Here is a 25,965-nt window from a genome sequence, read left to right as displayed (position 1 = left end):
GGACAAACGTGTCAAGGAATGAACAGTGCAGAGCTCATCCTACCTTGGGAAGGGAATCCTCCCAAGTTTCAGTGGCTGTGTGACTTTAGTGGGAACTTGTTTAATCCTGACTTTTATCTGGCTGGTCATTCAGGCTGCCTTTGAATTTTCTCCCCATTGCAGGCAAGTCTCTGTGCTGTGTTCAGCTGGGATGCCTGTGGGGCAGGAGGCACCCGTTGAGCATGTGGATGGGGAAGGGTCACAGTCACTGGGTGGAATGATGGAAAAGGAAAACCAGGATGTGATCAGCAGGAAAACCACCCCAGAAAGCTGCCCTTCATCAATGTGGGCAGGTCCATCTTTGCTTTTATGTATTTTTACACGTTCCTCTGAGCAGAGAGAGCCAATGGCTGCAGGAGGTTGCAGCCAGCAAGTGGAGGGGCTGCTTGTTCTGGGAGGGTTGAAGAACTCTCTGTGGAGCTGGGGGCTGATCCTGGTTTTCTTGCTTTTTGATGCCTGTTCTCCTTTGTGCTACAGCTATGGTGAGCACTTTAGATTTTGTGATGTATCACTGTCCCTTTAGGGCCACACAGTGGCAAGGGCTCTTCCAGACACTTGAGGTGATGGATTGGAATCCACATTTCTGCCACTTTCTAGGTAGAAGTCTTTCTCCCCCCGCCTTTAACTCATCAGAAAGGTGGAATGAGAGCCAGTGCTGGGAGCAAAAGCCAGACATGCATTCAAAGGAGGTAGGAAATGCATTTTTTAGCTGTGAGATGCTGTGCTATCACTAGAAATAACTCCAAAGGAGAGCGCTGGCTGCTGCATCCATGAATGTCTGGAAGGCCTTTTGGAAGAGCAGCTTTTGTCAGCCATGAATTATTGGTCTCACTGGTGGGGTAAGTGGGTGAAAAGCTGTGGCTGAGGCTCTCCCAGAAACTGAAGAGCTCGGCTCTGGCCAGGGGACAGAGGATGTGCTGCACAATCCCATGTCAGGGATGTTCCTGCCAGGAAATCAGAGCACAGGGCCAGATGGGGAGCACAGATCCACTTGGTACGAGTCTGTTTACAGGTTTGTACCAAAACACAGCGAGAAACACAACAGGAAAGCAATGTCCTCATCTCTGACCATAACTCAGGCCCTTTTATGAACCAGCTGCTATTGTTTATGGGACAATGCCCTCTCCAAAATCCCAGAATTGAGGTAGGAAAGCCTCTGCAGAGCTGTGAAGGGCAAACATCAGCCATGGGAATAGCCCAATATTCTTTTGTGTTTCAGGACCTCTTTGGAGTTTATTGCAGCCCTGAGGGCAGCAGGCTGTTGTGTGTGATTTCTGTCTGTGATTTCTGCTATTTCTGGCCAGGTTGAGGCTCTGAGTGAGCAGTGTCTCCTGTAACTGCAACCCTGCCAGCTTGGGGTAAAATGAGGAAAACAGGGAGAGCTGCAAATGTAATCAGTGGTGGGAAGAGGGATAAACGTGCTCAGCATCCTTGTGGGACAGAGCATCTCTGAAGTGGTGGGTGAGCTGCCTGGGGGGATCAGAGGTGGCACCAAGGGAAGGGTTTGCAGGGTTGGGAGAGAGCTGCTAAAGCAGGAATGCCCAAGGAGCTGGAGAAGGGCAGCTCTTCCAGCAAGGTTCATAAAACAAAGCCCTCGTGGCTGGTTCTCTGCTCCACCACTGAGCATATCCAAATATCCAAAAAAAAAAACAACCCCAAATGCCCTGAAAAAGTCATAAATCAGACACCCAAAATCTGCACTGAAATATCCCAAATCTGCCAAAATTCCAAGGCTTTCTGGGAAAAACGTCAGAAAAAAAATCAGCCTAAAAAAAACCCAGAAAAATCCCTAAAAAATTGCATTAAGAAACGCAAAAATGGCCCAAAAATCACACTGAAAATGGCTAAAATATTCCTAAAATGAGCACTAAAAACCCCCAAAATGGCCCCAAAATCCAATGAGATTCCAAGGATTTCTAAGGAAAAAAAAGAAACAAAAAAATCCCAAAGAAACAGGAAAACAGGTGTGAAAAACATCCAGGGGAAATCTGACTTGAAATGGCCAAAAAACTCCCAAAATTGTATTAAAGATAGCCATAAAAGTCCTGAAATCTGTACTAAAACACCCCAAATCGACCAAAATTCCAAGGATTTCTGGGAAAAATATTGGGAAATGGGCAATTTGGCATGGCAGTGGGAGCCTTTCTCCACCTTGCTGGGTCGATTTTCCAGCAGCAATGCTCAGTGTTTGTGGACAGGGAGTGTGGAGCCATGGAGGTTTCCAAATGTGCTCTGTTCCTAGAAGGGACATTGAGTAAAAAATGTGCCGAGAAATGGTTTGGCAAGAGGTTTGGTTTGGAGGAATGACACTCGGGATGATGAATAACGGGGATGTGGGGAAGAGATCAAAATAATCAAACTGCTTTGGAAACCTTGCTGGGCTGAGCTGTGTTCAAAACTCGGTCTGAAAAGTGGGAAAAGTCAGGTGGTCTCTGTCCCAGATCCTCCAGGCAGGATTCAAGCTGCTGGATCAATCCTGGTGCCTCCCTAAAGCACAAAACCTGCCCCAGGCAGAGCTGTTCTGCATCTCTGGGTGTTTGGGGTCACCATGTAGTGCCCATGTACATCTTGTCACAGCTGAGAGAAGGACTGGGAGAATCCTGTCTGTGCTGCAGAGCCATCCCTGGAGACCAGCATCATCTCTGCCCAGCTCCTTCTGAAAGCATTTCAGAATTTCACCTGGGTGAGCAGGAGGTCCCACAAGGCAGGAATGGGAATAGGATCATCCTTAACTCTGTGATGGATTTTGCTGCAGGATGTGCACTGGCTGGTAATTCTGTTTTGGGACATCTTCTTTGTAGAGAGAAAAATTCTTGCTCACCTGGTGTGCAAAAGAGGTGGGGAAAATGCCCACCCTGACCTGAGCCAGTCCTATTGCTTGTTTTGAGGGAGTTGAGATGATGCTCAACCCACTGGGGTCAGGGATGTTGCCATGAGCTGACAGCAGAAGCTGCTGGGGAGGCAGCACTGGTCTTTCCTCTAACAGTGCTGACAGTCACTAGAGCCAGAGAGAAGGGAACCTTCCTACCTGAAAATACAGCCTGGCACTTCTCAAGTGAATTGCTTCTACATCAAGAAACACAGATCCTGTTCAAATGCAACAGGCAGAGAATGTCTGTCAGTTCTGGCTGAATAGGGAAAGCCTTCTCCAAATTAAAGCAATTATGGAGGAAGCAGATGCTTTGGGTAAATACTTCGTTTCTGTGTTTCATTTGAAATCAGCATCTAAGTTGCAGGAGAAAATAAAAAAAAAGATGTTTTATAAGCCTCAAAAAGGCAGGGTGTCTCTTAGTTTGAAATCTCTTTTGTGTGGTAGAGCTTTTCAAAGCCCCAAAGAGGTGAGCTCTAAACAGGACTTTAAAATAGAGCTGAAAGCTCTGGTGCCAGTGCTTGTGCCCTGTGTGCTGGGGGAAGGAAGGGATGCTGCTGCCGGTGATCTGGGGAGATGCAGAGGGGCTTTCCTGTTATTCTGGTGCCATCTACTGGTCCAAGCCCACAGGAAGATCTGTGGCAGGGGGAATGGAGCACGGATAGCCGGGGTGGGGTGGCCAGCATTCCCCAGGAGCAGGGGCTGAATTCCCTCCCTACAGGTACAATTGATGCTGCACTCCCTGTCCTCTCCATCTCTGCTTTCTCCACGATTAATAACTAAAAATCACCAAAATCTGAAGCTTGGTGTGCTCAGTCAGCTCTTGCAGCTCTGGTTTTACCAGGAAGGTGAGGGGGGTTGTGTGAAGGTGGCAGTGGGTGGCAATGCTGCTCCTGCCACTGTGCTCCTCCAGGGATGCCCATGCAGAGACCTGGGCTGAGCTCTGCTGGGATCTTCCTTTGTTTTGTTAGAGCAGCAGTGTGAGACAGGGTTCTTCTGTCTTCTAAAAGCTTGCTCTTTGCTGCTGGCATTAATAATCCTCTTTCCTTTTACCAAGCCACCAGGTTTTCACAAATCTAACAGCAGCTGAATCATCTTCACAATTCCTGTTCAAATGGTCAAAACGTGGTTGAAATTGGCCAGATCCTCAAAAACTGCCAGGAGATCGGAGGCAAAGAGCTTGTTTCTTCTGGTAAGCCAGTTGAAACCAGCTGGGCAAGCTGGGCTGCCCTTCTGGCAGGCACCTTGAGGGATTTGGGATTTGGGGATGCAGTCTCTTTTCTGAACGCCCATTTGGAGGCTGCTGTGAGCTCTGCCCATGGCTTCTTCTCCTCTCTGCTGCTTGCCACACATTTTGGGCTGGCTTTGCTGTCCTGGTGGCCAGGCCAGCCCCGTGTGCACATCCCTGAGGAGAGGATGCTCTCTCTGTTGTGGCTGCTTCAAAGGACCGAGGCTCGTCCTCGACTCGCTTCACTCAAGCTGGGCTTTGAGCAAGGCTCAGCCAGCACAGGGAGCAAGGAGAGAGGAGCAGATCTTTGATGGGGTTTTCCAACAGCTCTTCCCTCTTTTATTTTATTTTGGAGTTTAAAGGCAAGACCCACAGCAGGAGACTTAATGGCTTGGGAGCAGCATCTCTGCTTTAGCAAACAGGAGGCATTTCCCTTCCTGTAACTTCTTTGGTCACTATCAGCAGCTTTTGAAGTGTTTTGGTTTCAAGCCTTTGACATTTATTTCCTTATTTCCTCTATTTCTTTATTCCCTCTAATGATTTGAGGGAAGTCAAAGCACTTTCTGTGTGAAAACTGCAAGTGTGGGGAGTAGGTGAAAGTGAGAATGGCTGGTCCTCAGTAGCCAGGGCTGCCCAGTGGGACTCCCCAAAGCTGTCTGAGGGATTTGGTGTTGTTTTGGGGCAGCCAGGCCTGTTTCAGCCAGTGCTGGTGGAGCTATAGGGCAGATCTGTGATTGGGGTGGCCATGGGCTCCCAAGGCAGGCAGTGAGGATGGGACACCTGATTTTGGCCATAGGCTGGCAGGTAACCAGGAGAGGGTATAACCCATGCCCAGGACTGAGAGTTTGGTATTTTATCCCCAGAGTTTGGTATTTTGTTATTTATCTCTGTGCCCAAGTGGTAGATTCCATAAAACTGCCAGAGGAACTGAGAAACAAATGCCAGAGCAGCTGAGAAACAGCAGAATAAGTTTTTGGGAGAAATCTGCAGGTTGTATCACAGCCTGGGCTCAGCAAGCAAGAGGACTTGAAGTCAGCTGTGCATAAATGATAATCTTTGGGAGTACTTTAGCTCCCCTGAGCAGAGTCCTGTTAGCCAGCACGAAATGCAATATTTGTTTTAGTAACTCATCCATCCTTCATCGGGGATGAGTTTTCCAGCTTAAAAGGAGATTTTCATCTCCAGCTCCTGTAATTCTTCTAATGCTGGGACCCGATTTGGTTGAAATACGACTTTGTGTGGAGACTTGGGGTTTTCTTCCTGTTGCTTTTGATTCAGGAAAGTGTCTCTGTTGATCAGGGGGCACTTAAACTCTGTGCTGGGAGCAGGAGCAGTGTCTGAGCTGGGAGTGGTTGGTGCTTTGGGCAGGAATGAGCCGTGGCAGCAGATGACAGCGGGTTGATGCACTCCTTCCCGTCAGATGTTGGGAAATAAAACAGGATTCCGGGACACTCATTTGATGATGTTGGCTTGGTGTCCCTGCCAGTCGCTGTGTAAGGAGAGTCACTTTAAAAGGCTTTTTTTTTTTTTTCCCCTAGAGGACTCCAGGGTCTGCCTTGTAGAAATTGCCATCTGACTTGTGGACTGGGAAATGGCTCACATTTTCCTGTGCATTGCCTCAAGGTCAGGGCATTTCAGCCTTTAGTTCTGTACCTGACTGTGAGTGGCCAGAGCTGCAAAGGGCTCTGCAGGTGGGTTTAGCTGACAGACTTTCAGAACAAACCAGCTCACTAAGGACAGGATGCCAGCTTTTGCCTGGTTCTCCAAACAGAGGGCCCAGAGCCTTTTTGGGAAGATTGTCACTTCCTGCCAGCACAGCAAGACCAAAGCCTCATCTCAGCATTGCTGTGACTCCTTGAAGGACAGTGGCATTTAATTATCTATTTTATTTTTATTTTAGGCTTCAGATTCTGGGATGAAACAAAGCACGACTCTGTCAGTGTGTGTATGGCAAAAGGATGAGGCTCAGCCAGCTTTAAGGTTAAAAAGGAGCAGAAAGTGCAGCAAGAGGAGGCACAGCCAGTCTGGAGCCCGTGTGGATGCTGATCTCCAGCAGGGCCAGCAGCACAGCTCTCACAGAGAGCATCCAGCTTAGCATATGTGAATATTTAGGTTTGGCTGCTCCTGCTGTGCATGGACAGCTCTGACTGGCACAGCCATGGCACAGCTCTCCCCTCTCCCCAGCCCAGTAAAAACTCACTTAATTTCAATTCCTGGCCTTGCAGGAGCAGGGTTTAACTGGTGTAGTCTGGGTTTTACAGCTGCCTGCAAAAGGGACTCGTTTTCCCCTTCTTTTTCTGTTGGTGCTGCACAAGTCCTGTGGATGGTTAAATCTCCTTCCAGGACAGGGTAAACAGGGGGTATCTGCCCAATAAACCCCTGTCTCTGTAGGTCTGGGGGAGGAAACAGAAAAGCTCTTGCCAAGAAGAGGGATGGGAACGTTTTACAGCTCACGGAGGCTGTGGCAGGGAAGAATAGCTCAGGCTGACCTCTCTGGAGCCCCCTTTGAGAGCTGGGGTGGAGATTGTTTGTGGGCTGTGAGAATCCCTGTCACTTTTCCCAGGTTTCCAGGTTTTTCCTGGTGCAGTTCAGGCAGCCAGTGGTGGCCATTCCCTTCCCCTGGACCCGGCGTCCATCCCGAGCAAACACCACCAAGGATTCCCAGCTCTGAGCTTTTCCAGAGCTAGAGAGGAAAAACAGGTTTGAGGGCCTGAGGAGTTTGGTGGCAGAGCTCTTTCCTCCTCCTGGGAATGTGGGAACAACGCAGGGACCCTGATTGTGGCTGAGTTGTGCAGGATCAGGTGTTGAGCTCGGTCTATCCCATCCGACCATCCAGCCTGGAGGAACAAGATGCTTCCCTCATACTCCTCCTTAACCTAACGAGCCGTGGGGCTAATGAGCTCAGGATATCTTTGCAGCCTGCTCAGAGCTGAGCCTGCTGAGAGAAGGGGCAGGAAGTGCAGGATTCCCAGTGCCCCTGCTGGAGCAGCAGCTCGTGCCGAGCGTTTCATGGGGCATCATCTGTTGTCATCAAAGCCCGTGGCAAATTCCGTTCCCTCTGCAGCTGACACTAAATGGGCCTTTTGAAGGTTGTAATTTCTCGTTTAAGCAGTGCCAGTTGTGAGTGCTTTGTGCTGAGGAATAGCCCCTGAGTGCCAAATAAAACACAGTGGAAGTCTGTGGCGTGTTTTTCGGCGTATTGTTAGTTACAGCCCTCCTGACAGAGCACATTCTATGCTGAAGATAAATGCCTGGGAGGCTCTTGCCAATTCATGTCCAAAAGGGCTTTTCTTGGATGTCCTCCTCTCTGTGGAAAATGCTTTTCTGTTTTTCCAGCAAACATTTAATGAGCTGTGCTCAAAAGAAAAAGAGGGCCTGTTTCAGGCTGAGCCCGTGGTGCTTCAGTTCTCTCCCAGCTGGTTTGGGGTTCTTGGGGTGCTCTGATCTTTGTTACACCACGCTGCATGGCAGTGGTCTCTCTCTGTAGCAGTTTCCATGTTCCAGGACTCTAGTGGGGGATGTTTCAGTTCTGGGATGTCCCTTGTGCCTGGCATGGAAGGACATTTTGCAGCCACCTCTGACAGGGTGCACACTTGCTTGTGTGACCAGAGAGGCTGAGATTTCCTAAGGTGATGTTTCTGTGAGCAGCCAGGAGCAGCTGAGCTTTCTTCCCCAGGGATGATGAGGTGGTTTCAGAAGTTTCCTTGAGGGATGCTGCTGGTGAAGCAGAGAGAAAGCTCATCCCATGGATGTTTCTGTCTAAATCTGTCCCAGTGCCAGGGTCAGCAGGTCAGTGAGGTGGGGTCAGCAGTGGGGTGATCTGAGGCTCTGTGCACTGGGAAATGGGGCTGCAGGACTCACAAACACTGAAATGACACAGCTGCTCTCTGTACCTTTATACCACACACTGGAAGTGATTTTATTGCTTGCTGTTGTTTTGTTTTCTGTGCTGTGAAGGTCAGCATTGTGGGTGTAATGCCAGTGCATCCCACTTATGATTTATTTGGGGGTGATTTGCTTTTTTTTCTGCACCCCTCTAAGCACTGCTGGATGTGTTAGGAGCAAAGAGACAGTCAACAGTCCACCTCCACTCCAGGGCCATATGGAATTTTCATGTGCTACACTAGCCCTGGCACATGTTCCTCTAGCTTGCTTTGAGGACCTCTGAGGATGGAGAAATCTCTGTAACTCCCACTAATCACCCCTGCACTCCTCAATCTGCTGGGAGGTCATTTTGCTTTGGTGTGGATGGGTTTAAATCTGCTCTTCCATATGGTGTTGAATGTGGCCCTGAGGCTAGCTCTCTCTAAATATTCCCAAACATTGTTTTTCCAGTAAAAACATCACCTAACTCCCAAAAGTTTTGCTGAGTAGTATTTTTATTATTCGGAAAACATTTTTTTCCTACATTTCCATTGCAATTCATATTCACATATCAGTGTTTCTTGGCTTAAAAATACTTTGTGCTCAATTTACTTTATTTTTACTGTAATTGTGAGCAAAAAAAAAAAATTAATGAAATAATAAATTATTTTGCCAGAGGGTTGATAAAGAAAATCATAAAGTGTTTTCCTACGTGTAGGGAGAAATCTGTTTAAAAACTTCTCATTGAACATAATGGCATTTCTGGACATGAGTAACACTAGGAAGTTTGAAAAAATGCCCATGCTAAGAGGCTGGGGGACAGGAATTTGCTGTATTTGACAGGCTGGATATGAGAAGGATGCAGCACTGCAAATTCGGCAGCACAGCCTTGCCAATGTGTCTAGACAGCCCATCTCTATGGGGGAGAGAAAAGCTTATTTCTTGGAGCTGCTCCAGTGAGACCAGACCACTTCTGGTCTCCTTTATCCACAGAGACTTTCCATCCAGGCTTGGGGTTTGTGCTGAGCTGGCTCAGCCTGGTGGCTGATGATCCATGGGAGCTGATTTGGGCGAGCCATCCAACTGCTCTTGAGACACTCCTGTGCTAGGCTGGTCTGGCACTATTCATCAGCTAGAGCCCTTTAAAAGGCTTAAATTGGGTTAAATTTTGCTAGAAGAGCAGCAGCTGTCTGCTAACCCTGCACCAGACCTAAAGCAGTGTTTTGTTATATCCCACGTTTCTGCACAGGTCTCCTAAATTGTCCAAGACATTTCAGGCAGATTAAGGGCAGGAATAAACAGATATCCTATAGCACAGTCATCACCTAGGGGCAAAAATTATTACTCCATATTAAGGATTGTCATTTCCAGCATGTCCCTTGTGTGCCCCAATTCACAGGAACTCTCATAATCATCATTTCACCTCCTTTGCTGGGAGTTGTGCTTCTCAAACTGCAGTGAACTCTGGAGAGACAGGGCTTTCCATTCTTCAGCCTTTTGATTTCAGATTTCTGGATGATTGTTCAGCCCTGGCAAGGAACCATTCAAAATACATTCCAAAATATTCATCATTCCAGCAGGCTAAGAAACATACGATGGAGCAATTTGTTAGCTAATGTGAAATGCATTTGCCCTCCAGAAGAGGCAGAGGATGGAGGTGGGTCTGAGCCTGGTTTCCCTTTGCAGAGCTGGGGTGTGGAGCATCCTGGAGCCCATGGGCCATCCCAGCTGCCTTCCTGTTTTTCTGGATGTCCCTGTGTCCAACAAAAATCTCCCAGACACCAGCAGCAGCCTCCTTGTCCTTAGAAGAGCAGGTTTTCACTGCAGGCTTGGGAAGGAGAAAGTTGTTTGGAAATGCTCTGATCCCTTTGCCTCCTGCAGCAGCTGTCAAGGTCCTTTATCCTCCACCTAGGGAGAGTGCTCCTGATTGGGATGCTCACTTGCAAAAGGCAGGTGGGCTGGATGCTGAGAGCCAGGCTGAAGTTATGTTATATCTGGACCTTGATGCTGTAATTTTTCCAGTTGTGAACAAGAGGGACCCATAAAATCCATTAGCAGTAAAAAAAATTGGGTTTCTAAGTGAAGCTTTGCAGCAGCTCCAGTCCAGTTTTCTTGGGAAGGGGTGCTGGTGGTCCAGTTTCCTTGGAACACATTAGTTCTTGGATGCTAATGAGAGGGGAGCACAGCCTTTGCAGAGCTCATTTTCGTGTTCTCACTGCTGTTCATGCCTCCCTTTGGTCCTGGTGTGGCCATTCCATGCCATGCAGCCTGCAGTCCTGGATGTTCCAGGAATACACAGATGGAATATCCATTGGGAGCAGTGTTCCTGCCCAGCACAGGAGCCAGCTGGTGGGTGCATCCCACTGGTCAGTCTGTTTGTGCAGGTCCCACGTACCAAAAAACCCATCCCAAGGGAATTTCCAGATCCAGGGGTGGCACTGCTCAGCAGCACAGTGGGGGCCTGGAGGAGCAGAGACATTCATGGAGCCACTCAGCTTGAGTCAGTCTTTCCTCATCAGAGCAGCTTGCTGGAGAATGTTTGCAGGCAGTAATGAGCCTGCTGAAATGCCAAGCAGTTCATCTGCAATGGATATATGGACTGGAAAAAAAATCCCCCCCTAAGCAGCTCTTTTCTGTCTTGACAAAAACCCTTTCTTTTTTCTTCCCAGAGCCCCCTTTTTATTTTTGCACTAGTCAGCTTGTTGCAAAAATACCTGATTTTCCTTATATGAAAGCTTTTCTAGCTGAAGTTCATGAGGATTTTTTGCCACTTTTTCTAAATGCAAGAATAAATTTATTAAAAGCAGTGTTGCCCAGGGTCCAGGTGGGCATGCAGTGCCAGATCTTCACTTTATGGCTTCCACCTGTTCATAATTCATGCAAGCTATAGTTCTTGGGGGGTCACCTCACAGAAAGAGAAGGAGACAGTAAGAAAATCCAGCAGGGGAGTAGGTGAAAATAATTCCATGTGCCTTTTGCATAAGCTGTAACCCCATGGAGCTCACTCCAATATGGAAAATAAATTAGTAACCTGTCCTGTAGCAGCAGTGCCTGTTGCCACTGTCTTTGAGGCAGCTTGTTGGGTATATCCAGGTGGATATTGGCCTTCCTGACCCTTCTGCATGGAAAGTGTTAATTGCAAGGTCAGGTAAGAGCAGTGGGGGCTCTGAAGGAGCTGGTGTGCTGGTCTGGAGTCTGCATGAAAGGGGGCACAGTCCCACAGCTTGGCTTTTCAAGGGAAGGGAAAGGGTGCTGGACAGGAGAGGAGAAGTTTTTGTTACGGTTTGGTTTTTTTTTCTGGAATGAGCTGGAGCAGGGAGGGGATCAGGAAGGTGGGGAGGTGTCTTTGGGAGTGAGAAGATGCTGATGGAGCAGGGTGGAGGTTGGGGAGTTTGATCTGTGCTGAATCAATGCCATTGCTAAGATGGAGCATGAGGACACACGGCAGGGGAGGGGAGCTGATGGGAAGAGGCGCTGGAAGTCACACCCCTGAGCTCACACGTGCTCCTCCAGTGCCAAGCACCGGTCCAGATGTGAAACCAGCACTGAGGGAGGGGCTGGGTGCCTCTCAGGAAGCTCTGGAGGTCACACTGGCCCCATGCAGCTCAGGGCTGAGCTGGGACATTCAGGCTGTGACACTTTGGGCTGTGGTGGTGACACTTGTGGGGTTTGGCTGGCACAGCTCTGTGAGTGCATCCCTGCTCCTCTGCCATGGGTCAGTGTCCCTGGGGCGTGGGGCTGATCTAAAGAGGGACATGGGGGGACTCAGCCCCCTTGGATCCCATCCCCTCCCAGCCTGGTAAATAAATCCCCACTGCTGGATCTCTGCCTGGTGGTTTGGGCTCTGTCAGTTACAAAGTGCAGTCTCACAGAACATGATTTGCCTCTGGCAGGCTTTTAAATGTATGTGTTTGCTTTTGATTATGTGTGTTGGGGTTGGTTTTTTTCGTTGTTTTTGTTGGTTATTTTTTTTCCTTAAATTAATTTTCCAAGGATCAATGCGGTAATGCATATAAAAATTACAATATGTAAAACAAAGTATAAAAGCACACAAGGAATTCCAAACACATCACATACTGTGCCTTGGAGCTTATGAGATCCATACAGTGCTTATTGTATTATGGGAACACTCTGACCCCAGGACCTGTCAGAAAGGCTTGTTAGAAGAGCAGGACTAAGCCATGTGCCTTATGAGCTGCAGGATGCCCAGAAGGAAAACCCTAGTGAATAAAAAAGCAGAACTGTTGCAGCAGAGCTCAACAGTATGGGATGTAGAGGGACTTTCCATGGCTTTGTACCAATTCCTGGAGGAGGATGTAAACTTCTGCCCCTGCAAATGTTGTTCTCCCTATAATTAACACTTAGCATTAAGTCTTTCCAGGGAGACTCTCTGGATTTCCATGGGATCATGATTACTCCTTTTTTTTTTCCCCCCACCAAATATAATTTCTTCTGTCAGTTCCAGCAAGTGGGAACATGGACATGGTTAGGGAGGGCTCACATCTTAGCTGCTGTAGCTGTCCATGTGCTCTGCAGGTTGCCACCAGATGAGAGGCAGAGCACCAGAGCTGAAACCACCCTGAAAAGGAGTTCTTATGTCTGTGGATCAGGAGCAGGGCAGGTGGGGATTTTAAAGGGGCCTGATCCCTGCAGACCCACAAAAGAGCAGAGCAGGGCACAGGGAGAGCCTCTGCACTCATGTCCCCAGTGCCTGGTGAGTCTGGGTGAAAACTGCATGTTGGAAACTATTTCCAGGAGCTTGGAGGTGTCTGTAGAGTCTCCACCTGGAAGGAAACCTCATTCCAGGTGGAAAGAGTGTGGTGCCTGGGGTGCCCCCCGGGAATGTCTCCTTTGGTGCAGGTGGGAGGGCAGGGAGGGTTCATCCTCAGTGCTGGGGAGGCTGTGGCTGTACAGGACCTGGGCAGGTCCTGGCAGGGCTGTCCCTGCTCTCCACGCCGTTCACAGCTCTGTAATGGTCTGTCATTGTTCGTGTGCAGGCAGCCTAAAATCCCCCTGATGGGTTCCACATTGCAGGCACTTGGGAGAGGAGCTGCTGGAGCCCCGTGGGTAAGGCTGAAAATGTGCACGTTTTTCTGTTTGGAATTAAAACTCAGGTTTAGAAGGAAAAATTCAGTGTCTCCTTTCTGAAGCTTCCTGCTCATGCACAGAACAACTTCTTATTTATGTGCAGAACTTGAACCTGGCTGTGAGATAATCACAAGAGATGGCTCTTGAAGGAAATGGAGTGTCTGTTTCTTTGTTACTTTATTTTATTTCTGCCTTCCAGGTGCTCTTAACAAGACTGGAACTCTGGATACTTGGGTTTTCAGTGTAATTGAAATAATTTAAACATTAGGATAGTGCAGGAAAAATACAAATAAACTGCAGAGGTTGGAAAAAAAGCTCAGCTGGTGTTGTGTAATGAGAGGAAGATGATAGTTCAAGAATCTCTGTAGTCTGACTTTGCTCACAAATAAAAGCCTGCTGTTATCACTGTGTGCAGCTGGGCTCCATATCACTGCCACACTGAGGTACATGACACAGTAGGCATCTCCTACCTTAATATACTCACTTCCTTTTAAGTGTTGTCTTCATTCCATGTTGCCTTCATTTCTGCTGTGGGGTACTTACCCCTTCTCTGTGTAGCATTTGTGTGCCCTGAAGTTAAACCTCATTTCCATTTGAAAATCCTTTCCTTGTGCACAGAAAAATGCACGAGCTGGAGTTCCTTCTCTCCTGGGAGTTTTTTAGAAAGATACTTCAGGCAGCTCTGAGCATGAAATCTTATCCATTTATGTCCCCCTGCTCCTCTGCTTGGAGCCTTTGCTTTGAGTAAATATTTTGGGTCTGGGTTTTGGTTTTGGATATTTTATGATGCCAGTTAACAAAGCTGCCCTGCACCCAAAGTGATGCAATGTTTTGGAGGTGTGTAATGCATTGAAAGCAAAGCAGAGCTTGATTAAAACTGGGCTGGGTGTGTGTGATGGGCTGATGTTGGGGAGAAGAGCCTGCCCAGAGCTGGAAAGCACCCATAAATATTTCTTGTCAACCTTCATGAAATTTAAGTTTAAACCCAATAAAAAGCCCTGCTCCTTTCACTTCTATTCTCCCTTTTCCTTTCCTTCTCCACCAATCTGATTAAAACTTTCTCTGACTTGCAGTATTCTTTTGTATTTTAAGAGTTTTGAGTTGTTGCCTTTATAATTTATAGTTTACTATTTTTTTCCACTGTGAGATCATTTGTCTTGCTTGTTCTTAAATCTGCACTCAAACCTTACTTCTTTTTTGAGGGCTGTGATTAGAGTGCAATTCCTTCTTTTCTTCCTGGAATCCTTTCTCAGTTTACACTTTCTATAACTGATGTGACAAATCTTCCCTGCCTTACCGTGCATTTTGCTGTGGTTAAGTGTCTCTGTCCCTCCCTTAATTAAATCCAATTGTTTACTTTCGATTCGGATCCAATTAATGAACTATAATAACTGGTTCTGGACTTAATAGAACTAGTCAAAACTTTTCCAAGCTGCCCACACAATGTAAATCCCATCTGGAAATTAGCTTTTGTTCTGACCTGGAATGAATGCAAGTATGCACAAGCATGCCTGCAAACTGGAAATCTGAAATATGTTGTGGTCATAAGCATTGATGAAAAAAAATACCAATCTTGAAACTCCTGAATAGGCATTTAGTTCTCAACTGGTTTGGGTTTTTTTTTAATGCATTTTATTTTCAATGTGGCATCACAAGAGGAGCTGCCTGGTGGTGCCCCAGTGATTTTTGCAGGCACTGTGCAGTGAGGAGAATAGATTGGAGTGTCTACAAGTGTGGATCTGCCTCGCTGCAGGAGGAAAAAAGAATGGGATGTTTCATGCTGAATCATTTAGGAGCACTTAAAAATGCTTTGGTACACTTGTGTGTGACACCAGGACTTGCATGTTATGGGGGAATGTAGAAACAACACAGGAAAGCACGAATGGAGGCAGGAAACACAGTCCCCAGCCTGGCGTGGAAGGTTGGGATTTGGCCATGAAATTCCCACATTTTCCAGCCTTGGGTTCCCGAGAGGAGAACGCACGTTTTGATCCCTCTGCGAGGCACATTTGCAAGCTGCTCAGATTCTGAGAAAGCTGCATGGAATGAAAATTTTTCTGATTAAAAGAACGTTGACAAAAGACTTCTGACCTACCCAAAAAGCGTTGGAGCTCTTTTCCTCTCTGTCTTTCTGCTGACTCCAGTCCCTAGTGCTGTCAGCACTGTTCAGGAACTCCATTTTTCAGTGCTCAGTGTTGTTTCCTGATAAAGAAATGATGGCAGAGAAGCAGAAATACCCTGCTGACATACTGGAGGCAGCCGGGCAGCGCTGTGAGCAAGATGACATTTGCAGGCAGGCTGGGCTTCAGGTGTGTGCAGTCCCTCATTTAGCAGTTTGTAACCAGCCTGTGGCAAAACAAAAGGATCAACCAGTCCCATCAATCCTGTCATAATTTGTTTTTTCCCCTGCTACCCAAGTTGCTCCTGTGGATATTTGGGTTTTGCGCCGTTCCAGAGGCACGGCGACGGGACATCCCAAAATTCCACAGGTTGTGCTTTGCTGTCAACCCCATGCAGCTCTGTCCTGGAAAAAGGAGGTGACTCATCCCTGCTGCGTGCCAGCCCAGGCTGGGGGTGACCTGGCACCCAGCACGGACACTTTCCTATTTTTGGGCACAGTAATTACGAGGTGAGCCGTGAATCACCGCCGGCGTCTCGCTTTACGCCGGGAGGAAACCAGGCAAATTGTGTTAACGTGCTTGGCAGGGGGAACTCTTGTTCTCCAGCATTTCACAGACTTTGGCCCCTTCTTCTTGCTCCCCAGGGGGATGTGCTCACCCTTCCTCATGTGTAGCTGTCACGCAGGATGGAGAAACAGCCAGACGGCTTCGGGCTCGTGTTCCCTCCAGCCGGGTGTTGTCTGCTGGGCTGAACCTGATCCTTCAGAGCCTGGAAGGGATTCTGAAGGGGTCCCAAAGGCTTTTATTGACTTGTTGATATACTCAGCATGAAATGGGTAACTCCAGAGGAGCCCCTTTGTTGTCTTTGGCCTCTCCAGCAGCTGGTCTTGCAGCGTTTGTGGCATCCGGAGGGACGTTTGTGCCCCGAGGCTCCTTTGCTGTGGTGTGATGCACAGCTATGTCAAAACTGGCCAGCAGAGCCAGGGGGAAATGGCTGACCCCTTCTGAGAAGGGTTTGGTGATGAGTCAAGAGAGGGGCATGCAGGTTTTTTCTCCTCCTTGGTAGGGGATGGACCCTGTGGCAGTGTTAAACCAGGGCGTTCCGCACAGCAGGAATTAAATCCCATCCCTCTGCTTTGCTTCCCACCACCTGATTCACCTGTAGCCCTGCTTTAATTCCTTTGTTTTTCTTGCACATTCCTGCCTCTGCCAGTCCCTTCCCAGCTCAGCTTTACAGTTCAGTGTTCCTGTTAAAAACTGGTCTCCAAATGCTTCCTCTGGGATACAGGAAAACCAAGGGTGTGTTTCTGCACCCAGGAATCCCCAGGCTTGGAAAGGAGCCTTCTGGGGATCATCAGGCTGTTGGAAGAGGATTAGGGATGGAGGAACTGTAAACCTCAAGGAATCTGAAAACCCTGCTTTAATTTAAGAGGAATGTCCTTTTGTTCCCAAATGGATGGGCCTTGCTCCAAAGGTGTTCAGGTGCAGTAACTGGTACCAGATGGGCTGGGAAAAGCAGCACAAACGGGTGGTGAGGACAACAACTGCAGACTTTTAATTTCCTTGTCAGCCCCTCCCTGTGCCTTACACACCCCCTGGAGAGGAGGGAGACAAGGGGGGCTGTCATATTTGTGCATGGCAAAAGTGGGGACTCTGAATGGTGACACTGTCACCTGGGCCAAGCTGTGCAGTGATGAACTTAGGTTATGATTCACTAGCTTGAGCATTTTTATGGATTCAGGGATCAACACACTTTAATGCTGACATGAATATTGGCTAATGTGGAATTTTTGGTGGCACCCCACACTTACTGGTGTGATCCAGATGTACTGGTTAATTTCTGAGTAAATGCAAGCCAGGTTAAAAAAATAGTTGCTTTTATAGGTGGTTGTTCAACACCTTGCTGGGCATGGCAAGGCAAGGAGGATGCTGCAGAGGGCACAACTGCTCCTCACTAACATTATCCAATGTGCTCTTACCCCAGAGAGCTGTATTACATCCCACTAAGAGCAATCCTTGGAAATTTGAAGCCACGAGAGCAGGGTTTTGTGATTCTTTGTCATCAGAGGAGATTTCTGGGGTTGTCAGGAATGAGGAGATGCTTTTTTGCTGCTTTTTAGAGATAAGGAATCTGGGACCTGGAGTAGCTTGAGAGACCAGGTACAAGTCTTAGGCAGTGGAATTGAAGAATAAATACTTGGGATCAGTTCACTTCCCACCTCCTCTCCATGTGGGGATAGCACAGCATGGCTGATGTGTGGGGCTGAAGTTGTGCCAGCCCCTTCCTCAGCCCTTCCCCTCCTGAAGCCATCGAGGTCGTTCACCCCATGGCTGCGAGTTTGTGCCTTCCTCACTTTCCCCATCCCCAACCGTGTCTCCTAGATGATCAGCTGAACTCAGAAGAGAAGAAGAAGAGAAAGCAGAGGAGGAACAGGACCACCTTCAACAGCAGCCAGCTGCAGGCACTAGAGAGGGTCTTTGAGAGGACACACTACCCCGATGCCTTCGTACGGGAAGACCTCGCGCGCAGAGTCAACCTGACTGAAGCCAGAGTTCAGGTAATGCCCCAGCTCACACCTCACCTGGGGACAGCAGCAAGGCAGCAAGAAATCCTTGAGGTGTGTGTGGCACACAAGGGTCACCAAGCTCGTGCTGCACTGTTCAGAATTTTTAAAGATTTAACAGAAAGATAAAAGGGGCAGTAAACAGAGCCAGAGGCACACAGCTAGCCATAACAACTCTTCTTACATACTTTTCCATTGAGTTGGTCAAATACATATTCATAAACATTATGCATATTCAAACATTCCTTTGAATTTGTTTTCTTGTTCTGGGAATTCTTTAGCTTGGTTCAATTCCTGACTCATGCAGAAATTGCGAATTTTCCTTTCTTTGAGGGTTGTGTGTCACTTCCTCACAAGTGATTTCAGCAGCTGACAGTTATTGATCACATCCCTTAAATGTTTTCAAATCATATAGAACAACATTGGCCACTTCCCCAAATACTTGAACCAACGTTACTTATTTCACAACTATGTCTATGAGTTGTCCTTATTATTGTCAGTTAGTTACAAAAATAAAAGCATTAGTTGTTGTTTGACAACCACGGTTACTTCTGCAAAAGTTGAAATTATAATGCACAACACATATTTTAATATTTTACCAAGGCCAAAACTATAATATATGTTTACCACATTGTCCACTAAAATAAAATACCATCCATAAATGATGGTCTGAGAATACAAGCTACAACAGGGACCACAAAAGCTGACAAATGATGCTGTACCAAAAGCAGTTAAAAGTGATGACAAGCTCTACTATATCTAAACCTTTGTGCTTTTAATAATATTAAATTGTCCTGGTTTGAAGGACATGTGTCTGCCAATAAAGGCAGAAAATTTTCTTTGAAATGGAGAATGGAAACCCCCTCCCTCCAAATTATTATTACAATTTTGAAATTAAGGGGCTCTCAGGCAAAGATATGGGAATTAGGAATAACAGTTCTTCACTAGGAAAATTAAAATAGAAATACAGTATTACAAAGAACAATCCCCAAACACTGGCAGAGTCAGAATCCAAGCTGACACCCGTCAGTCAGTCAGGGTGTTGGCACAGTCCCATTCAATGGTGGCTGCATCCTCCTGCAGTGGCAGATGTGGTTCAGCTGGAGCAGTGCTCCTGGAGAAGGTGCAGTTTCCTCTGAAGGTGCAGGGATGATGTGGAAAGGTCTGGCTTTCCTCTGGAATGCAGTGGAAAGAAGGTCCCTTGGTGTCCCAAATCTCAGTTTTTATCTGGGTAGGAAAGGCTTGGCTGCTCCCCTGGCTGGAGCATCTCCCAGTGGGATGATGGAATTTTATCAGTCATGCAGTGGGACTGAATGGGCCAGCAGCAGATGATATCTTCCTGGAGGGAGGATGGGCTGTGGGAAAGATAAAGATGATTGCCCAGCTGGTTTAAAGCTGGCCCATGAGCAGATAATATGTGCCAGGAGATCAGGGTCACTGCCCCACCTGGCTCAGCAGATGGTTACAGAATACACATTTCTGGCCACATCCTGTAGTGCAGCCCAAGACATAAATCAATGCTATTACATAAATAATTATTAAATAAATAAATAGTATTAAACAAATAAATATTAAATAAATTTTATTACTATAAATAAATGTGCTCTTCCCCCCTCTCCAGGTGTGGTTCCAGAACCGGAGAGCCAAGTTCCGCCGGAACGAGAGGGCCATGCTGGCCAGCAAGAATGCCTCTCTGCTCAAATCCTACTCAGGGGATGTGACAGCTGTGGAGCAGCCCATAGTACCTCGCCCTGCCCCCAGACCCACTGACTATCTGTCCTGGGGGACTGCCTCGCCCTACAGGTGAGTGAGTGACCCATGGACTGCTGGATCCCAAAAAACTGGGAATTTTGAGCTTTCTGTGCTTTCTGGCACTGACCCCCAGGAGAACACTGCTTTTGACTTGAGGCCTTGGAGAAGGCTTCCAAATTTGAGTGATGGAGTTAGAGTCATGGAATGGAATGGAATGGAATGGAATGGAATGGAATGGAATGGAATGGAATGGAATGGAATAGAATAGAATAGAATAGAATAGAATAGAATAGAATAGAATAGAATAGAATAGAATAGAATAGAATAGAATAGAATAGAATAGAATAGAATATAGAATATAGAATATAGAATATAATAAAAATAGAATAGAATATAGAATAGAATAGAATAGAATAGAATAGAATAGAATAGAATAGAATAGAATAGAATAGAATATAGAATATAGAATATAGAATATAATAAAAATAGAATAGAATATAGAATAGAATAGAATAGCATAGAATAGAATAGAATAGAATAGAATAGAATAGAATAGAATAGAATAGAATAGAATAGAATAGAATAGAATAGAATAGAATAGAATAGAATAGAAGTGTGTGATTTCACATTTTTAAATCTGAGGTTTTTATAATGTACTAATAGGTATGGGACAAGATGGAGGATTTTGAATGTTGTCTCTTTTCTGTCTTCTTCCTTCTCCATGATTTCAGTAGTAGCAGTAGTTTCTGGTTGGACAGTGCTGCACTGCAGGTCACAGGGGTTTGGTCATTGAGTCAAAAGTATAAATAATATAGGTGTTAGTTCTTTGTTGGACTGTTTAGCTTTAAAAGACCTTGTAACTAGCTGAATTCAGCTCAATTTTGCTCACTTTTAGCTGGTAACTGGAAGTGTTGCAGAACTCTCTGTACTTCAGATAAGATTTAATCAACAGCCAAGCCCAAACACAAGAAATTCGTCTCCTTCATTTTTTTAATCCAGGCTCTGAGTAAAGACAGAAGACAATGCAGACAATTAAGTGGTGCAAATACCAGCCTTTACAATGGACCATCCCAAAAGTGTCCCTCAGACAGCTCTGTTTATCCACATGGGACAGCTGGAGGATACAGCCTGACCATCCCACTGGTTTTCCCCACCTGCTCCCACCCCATCTCATTGCCAGTTTTGCAGCGTGGCCCCAGCTCAGCATTGTTGTTGGCAGCTTCTTTTCTGGGGGTCTCTCTCTGCAGTTCAGGAAATTTCAAAAGAGGTGGAAACACATGGAAACAGAAAGTTTTCCCTAGTGCATCTGGTTTATAGCAAGGAGGAAACCTTTCTATGGGGCAGAGATGCAGGGGAGGGGAGGTTGGAGCACTTGGAGAGGCTCAGCCCCTAACAGTGGCCAGAAGAGGGAGTTCTGTGGCTGTCCTGAGGCTTGGGATGCCAGGAAAAGCTGGGATCTCACTTCATCCATGTGGAGCAGTGCTCAGCACTGAGCTGTGAGAGTTTGCTGCCTGAGCACAAGTGTGTGTGTGTGTGGATGCTGCACTGTGGTTTGCCTGCACCAGGTGACAGCCTGGTGTTCAGTGTCCAGCCCCTGTGCTCAGTGCATTAAGGGATGGCAGGAAAGGAGCACGGATGTGGCAAGCCCAGTCTCAGAGGATCTGGGATGTCCCTGCACATCACAAGCCTCCCTGTGCCATTCCTGGCTCTGCAGGGGCTGGGTGTGGACACCAGATCCACAGGATGTGTTGGTTTGTGGGGAGCCAGCTGGCTCACAGGCAGTTAAAAATGAGGTTGGGTGTTTTTTAGCACAGTGGCTTCATTGTTGGTCAGGACCATGAAGATTTTGGCTGGATTTCTTCCTGTTCTTCTGGCCTGGTCACTGCCAGCTTCCCAGTGCCTTCCAGGAGCCACACCAGGCACAGGACCCCTCTTGCTCAGTCACCTTGACCCTCTTTTTCCTCCCAGTAAGAGCTGCAAACACAGGGTCTTCAAAAAGGGATTTTCCTCATATCCACCCTGTGTCTCCAGAAGAACAAATCATAGACCCACCCACTCCAGATATGGAAAAGGATGCTTTTGGTGGCCACCAGCTTTGTCTTAGGAAGGGCCCTTATCCTTTGGGTTTTTTCTGAGGACTGCTCTCTGTCAAAATGCCTCATTTTGAGGTTAAGGCTTTCTCCCTGTGCAGTGTTCCTTGGTGCAGCATTCTGGGGAGGGGAGCGAGTTCCTTCCCCACCCCAGTGAGGCTGCACTGGTCACAGCACCAGATCCATGGCTTATTTCTGCCTCTCCCACTTTTAAAGAGAGGTCATTGCTCCTGAGATGTTGTTTCCACTGCTAAAAGTCCCTGTGAAGGTAAATCCCAAGGGCACCCTGGGAAGGGCTGTCTGGGGTCCCTTGCAGCTCCTGGGATGTGCAGGGGAGAAGGGAGAGCCTCAGGGATGGCTCTTCAGCCCCTCAGCTCCAGGCTGTGCCTACCCACACCTTCCCCTTGTCTTGTCTGAAGATGTTTCAGCAGAGGCATTTGCAGCTGGCACATCCAAGCAGGCTGGAGTGCCCCCCTCCCACTGCCCTGCCCTGGCAGAGGAGCACAGCAGCTGCTCTGCACACTCAGGACACACTCAGGACACACTTTCAGGACCCTCAGACACTCCATGCTCCTTATCCTGCTGCTCATCCCTTGGCAATCCCATCCATCTGGAAGGGCTGGGCTGTCACAGCTCATCAAAGCTTTGCAGTAGGGTCATTCACATGTTGGACCCTTAGTGAAATCCTGCTGAGCCCTGCAGCCATGGGGAGTGTTTGCATGGCCCTCTGCCCCCTCCCCATCTTCCCAGCAGTGCTGTACCAGCCCCTGATTAGCAATTAGCAGCTCCTGGGGGGAGGCTGAGAGCTGCATGGCCAGAGCTGCTTTTACCCTTAGACCTGGGGAAAGTTTTCAGTCCCTGTGTTTATTCTCCAAATACATTCAGCCACAGGTCAGCCAAAGCTATTTGCAGATCTCTGCTGTCACACAGACAGCCAAGTAGATACTATTATTTTTTTTTGAAGCTGAAAAATGTTTTGCTTAGGCATTTTTTAGCATAGGTTCCTAAGAAAACAAGACTGGCAGCCTGCACTTCCCACTCCAGCAACCTTTGACTCCACGGGCCACTGAGAACCTCATTTGAAAAAAGGATTTTAGGCCTCAGAAACACGATGCTCCTCTGTGTTTCATGAAAGCAGACAGCTGAGTGGAGGAAGGAGATTTTTCTCTGCCTCAGTGGGGTGGAGGGAGGGGGCAACAGGGTGACTTCAACCCTTGTTATACCCTGGAGAGTCTCTGGAGCAACCCTCAAGCTATTCAGAGCCTTCTTGTGCACTGCTCCTGGTGGAATAACTTGATGAAAGAAAGCACTTCTGGAGATTTTGGGTTTAGCAGAGATTTCACTTGCCATCAGTAAGTGAAATCATCTTCCCCAAACCTCTGGGGGGCTGGGAGCTCCCAGGAGTTCCAGCCCTACAACCTGGTTTTGGACAGGAACACTTTACACCCCTGACTGAAAACTCCTATTTTCTCTAGCTTAGAGTACCCTTGGAGGTCTCCAAATTTCTTCCAGCTCAAAAACAAGGGAGAGATGTACCCTGTGGAAGCAGATGGGCTTAAGCAGCCACCAGCTTTACACCTTGTGGGGCTCTGTACCCTCTGTGTCCCTGCAGGGAGATTTGCTGTTGTTAAGGCATTCCCAGTTGTGGAGGGCAGTGCTGGAAGAATTAAAAAAAAAAAAAAAATAAAAAAATAAAAATTAAAATAAAATAATTAAAAAAAATTAAAAAAAAATAAATAAATAAAAAGACAGTAAAAGGAAAAGACAAAAAGGCAAAAATCAACCCATCCTGATTTTTTGGTCTGTGGATGGAGCAGAGCCTCAGCTGTGAGCCACCCAGGCAAGCAGATGGAAAAGTCAGCACCAGAGCTGAGCTGGCTTCCAGCAGAGAATTTGGGGTTTCCTCCTGAGCACTCTGTGTTGAATGGGCACCTCTGGTTCATGTGGTGTTTCTCAGCTGGACCCACATAAAGGAAAAGCAGCAGGTCAAATACTCTGCTGGGTTTTGGGGTGTTTGGTGCTTTTCACAGAAATCCACAGGACACATGGATTAAACAAGTTTTCTGATGGTCTGGGAAGCAGCTCTGCAGATTTTTTGGTAGGATGAGAAGGGAGTTGGAGATCTTTGTTCAGCCTCTGTTGTCAGAAGTGATGTTTTTCATGAATAAAGTTGCAGTTTAAAAGGAGAAAAAGTGGTTTCTGTTTTGGGTTTTTTTTCCTTCAGTCTTTAACACATGCTCTTTATAATCAGCTGAAGTTTTGAGGAGGGAAAAAAAAAAAAAGTGGAAATTTTCCTTCCAAAAGGCTGAAACCAGAAAACATCACAATTGTTGAAAGGGGTTTTTCCCAGGGTGTTTCTTGAATGTAACATGTGTTTCAGAAGTGACGTGATTTCACAGGCTGTAAAACCAGCAATTGGTCTCATCAAAAAGACTTTGCTTCCAGTGGGAATACTTTTAAGGACAATGGTCTCACTGGCAGGCTGACCTCACTGCAAACCTTTTTGGGTTAGAAAAGAGGATGTGGAAATTTTTTCCTGTTGACTCCCAGCAGCTTTGGTGCTGGGTGAGTGAACAGCAAAGCAGAAATAAAGTTAAATAAATGGGGGTTAAATAAAGGGGAGTGGTAATTCCCTGCTGGCACCAGGAGTGCATCCCACAGGTATGGAAAAAACACAGGTTTTAGGCTCTGCTGGTGATTTCTGACCTGATGTTTCTCTTTCCATCCCTCAGTGCCATGGCCACCTACTCTGCCACGTGTACCAATGCCAGCCCAGCACAGGGCATGAACATGGCCAACAGTATTGCCAACCTGAGACTGAAGGCAAAGGAATATAGTTTACAGAGGAATCAGGTGCCCACAGTCAATTAACAGCTGGGGAGAAGAAGGAGAAAACACAACAGCACCCGTCCTGCTTCGCAACTTGTCTGTGCTGGAAGACAAAAAAAAAAAATAAGAGAAAGAGAAAAAAAAAAAAGCCATAAAAAGAAAAGAAAAAAAAAAAAAAAAGAAAAAAAAGCCAACCCTTACCCAGAACTGAACATGGGGAGCAAACCTGTGAGTGATAAGGTTCCTCCTTCCTTTTGGGATCATGCCACCGTTTTGTATTTTTCCTTGTTATCGTCGGGTTTATTGCTTCTGCTCAATATACTACGAGCTTCTTCACTAAAGGACAGTCTCACCCTCGCTGGGGCTGCAGAGAGAAACCCCCTGCCCTTCTCAGCCCACGGACAAGTGCCACCACCAGCATGCTGAGATGCAAAGCTTGCTCATCTCCCCTCTGCCCCAGCTCACCCTAGAAGAGGAATTTGTTTGATTTCCATGATACCCACCCCACCCTCATCCCTCCAGTCCCTTGTGCCACAGAGGCAGCACATTCCCATCACTCTGCCAGAAGCCCATTGATGCAACAAGATGGATCCCTGCTGTCTTGAGTTGCCTGGAAAACCTCCCTGGGCTCTGCAGAGCTCCATTGTTTTGTTGAGTATTCCCAGAAAAGCCAAAGAAGAGAGCAAAGCCAACGTGGGTGTGTGAGCAGGGGGAGGCTAGCAGGGGGATCTCTGTGTAGTGCCAAGAACAGGACTGTCAGGACACTCCTTTCTATGCCTTACAGTTTGTGCCACAGGGAAAGGTGTTGTCCAGATGCATTTGTTTTATATATACTGTATATATTTATATATATAAGATAATACATGCAAGCTTGGTTGGTGTTTTTTATTAAACAAAATAAAACCCATTGAAAACCTTCAGGATGTTTGTGCTGCATCCAGGTGGAGCTGGTGCATTGAAATTCCAGCCCCAGCCTCCCTCACCCTGTCAGAGCTGTTCCCTGCAGCCTTGGGCAATCCTCCTGGGAGAAACCCCAAAGAAGTGGTGCTGCAGGGAGCCACACTGCTTTGCAGATTTTCCCCATGGGCAGCCTCACAGAACACAGCAAGGATCTCCTCTGCAGTCAGCCTGGCTCCTGTGGCTCTGGGGAACAGGGATATCCCCAGGGAGAGTCTCTCTGAGCACAAGGGAATCCCACCAAAGATCCCAGAACACTGCTCAGCAAGGCTTGTCCTATAACCTTAACCATTTTCCCTACCTGCTGGGGCTCTGGAGACCTAATTAGGACCTAATTTATTTATCTCCATGGAGAGTAGAGGAGATGCAGCCCAAAAGGCATTTCTCCCACACAAGCATCCTGAGGAAATTAGGATTTCTCGTTGCTGGCGATGCCTGCCCCCCACATTTGGGGGAGAGGGGGTTGATTTATGACAAATAGCACTTGTGTCCAGGCTGAGATGGGCTTTGCCATGGAATATTCCCACTGAAGGCAGCAGAGCTAGTCCATGATCCAGGCAGGAGC

General features: G+C 47.2%; 1 protein-coding gene across 1 annotated transcript in view; it reads left to right on the top strand.

Annotated features, from left to right (window-relative positions):
* PRRX1 (paired related homeobox 1) overlaps positions 1-25,363 on the top strand; it is a 36,510-nt gene extending 11,147 nt beyond the window's left edge. The window contains exons 2-4 of the mRNA XM_056497973.1: positions 17,591-17,766; positions 19,394-19,575; positions 24,347-25,363. Coding sequence (XP_056353948.1) covers positions 17,591-17,766; positions 19,394-19,575; positions 24,347-24,485 — 497 coding nt within the window. The 3' untranslated portion in view covers positions 24,486-25,363. The remainder of the gene's footprint in view (positions 1-17,590; positions 17,767-19,393; positions 19,576-24,346) is intronic.
* Positions 25,364-25,965: the final 602 nt, after the last annotated feature.

This window comes from Oenanthe melanoleuca, chromosome 8, assembly GCF_029582105.1.
Source record: "Oenanthe melanoleuca isolate GR-GAL-2019-014 chromosome 8, OMel1.0, whole genome shotgun sequence".
Taxonomy (NCBI): domain Eukaryota; kingdom Metazoa; phylum Chordata; class Aves; order Passeriformes; family Muscicapidae; genus Oenanthe; species Oenanthe melanoleuca.
Note: the sequence above shows the minus strand (reverse complement) of the source record. Positions and strands in the feature narration are given on the sequence as shown.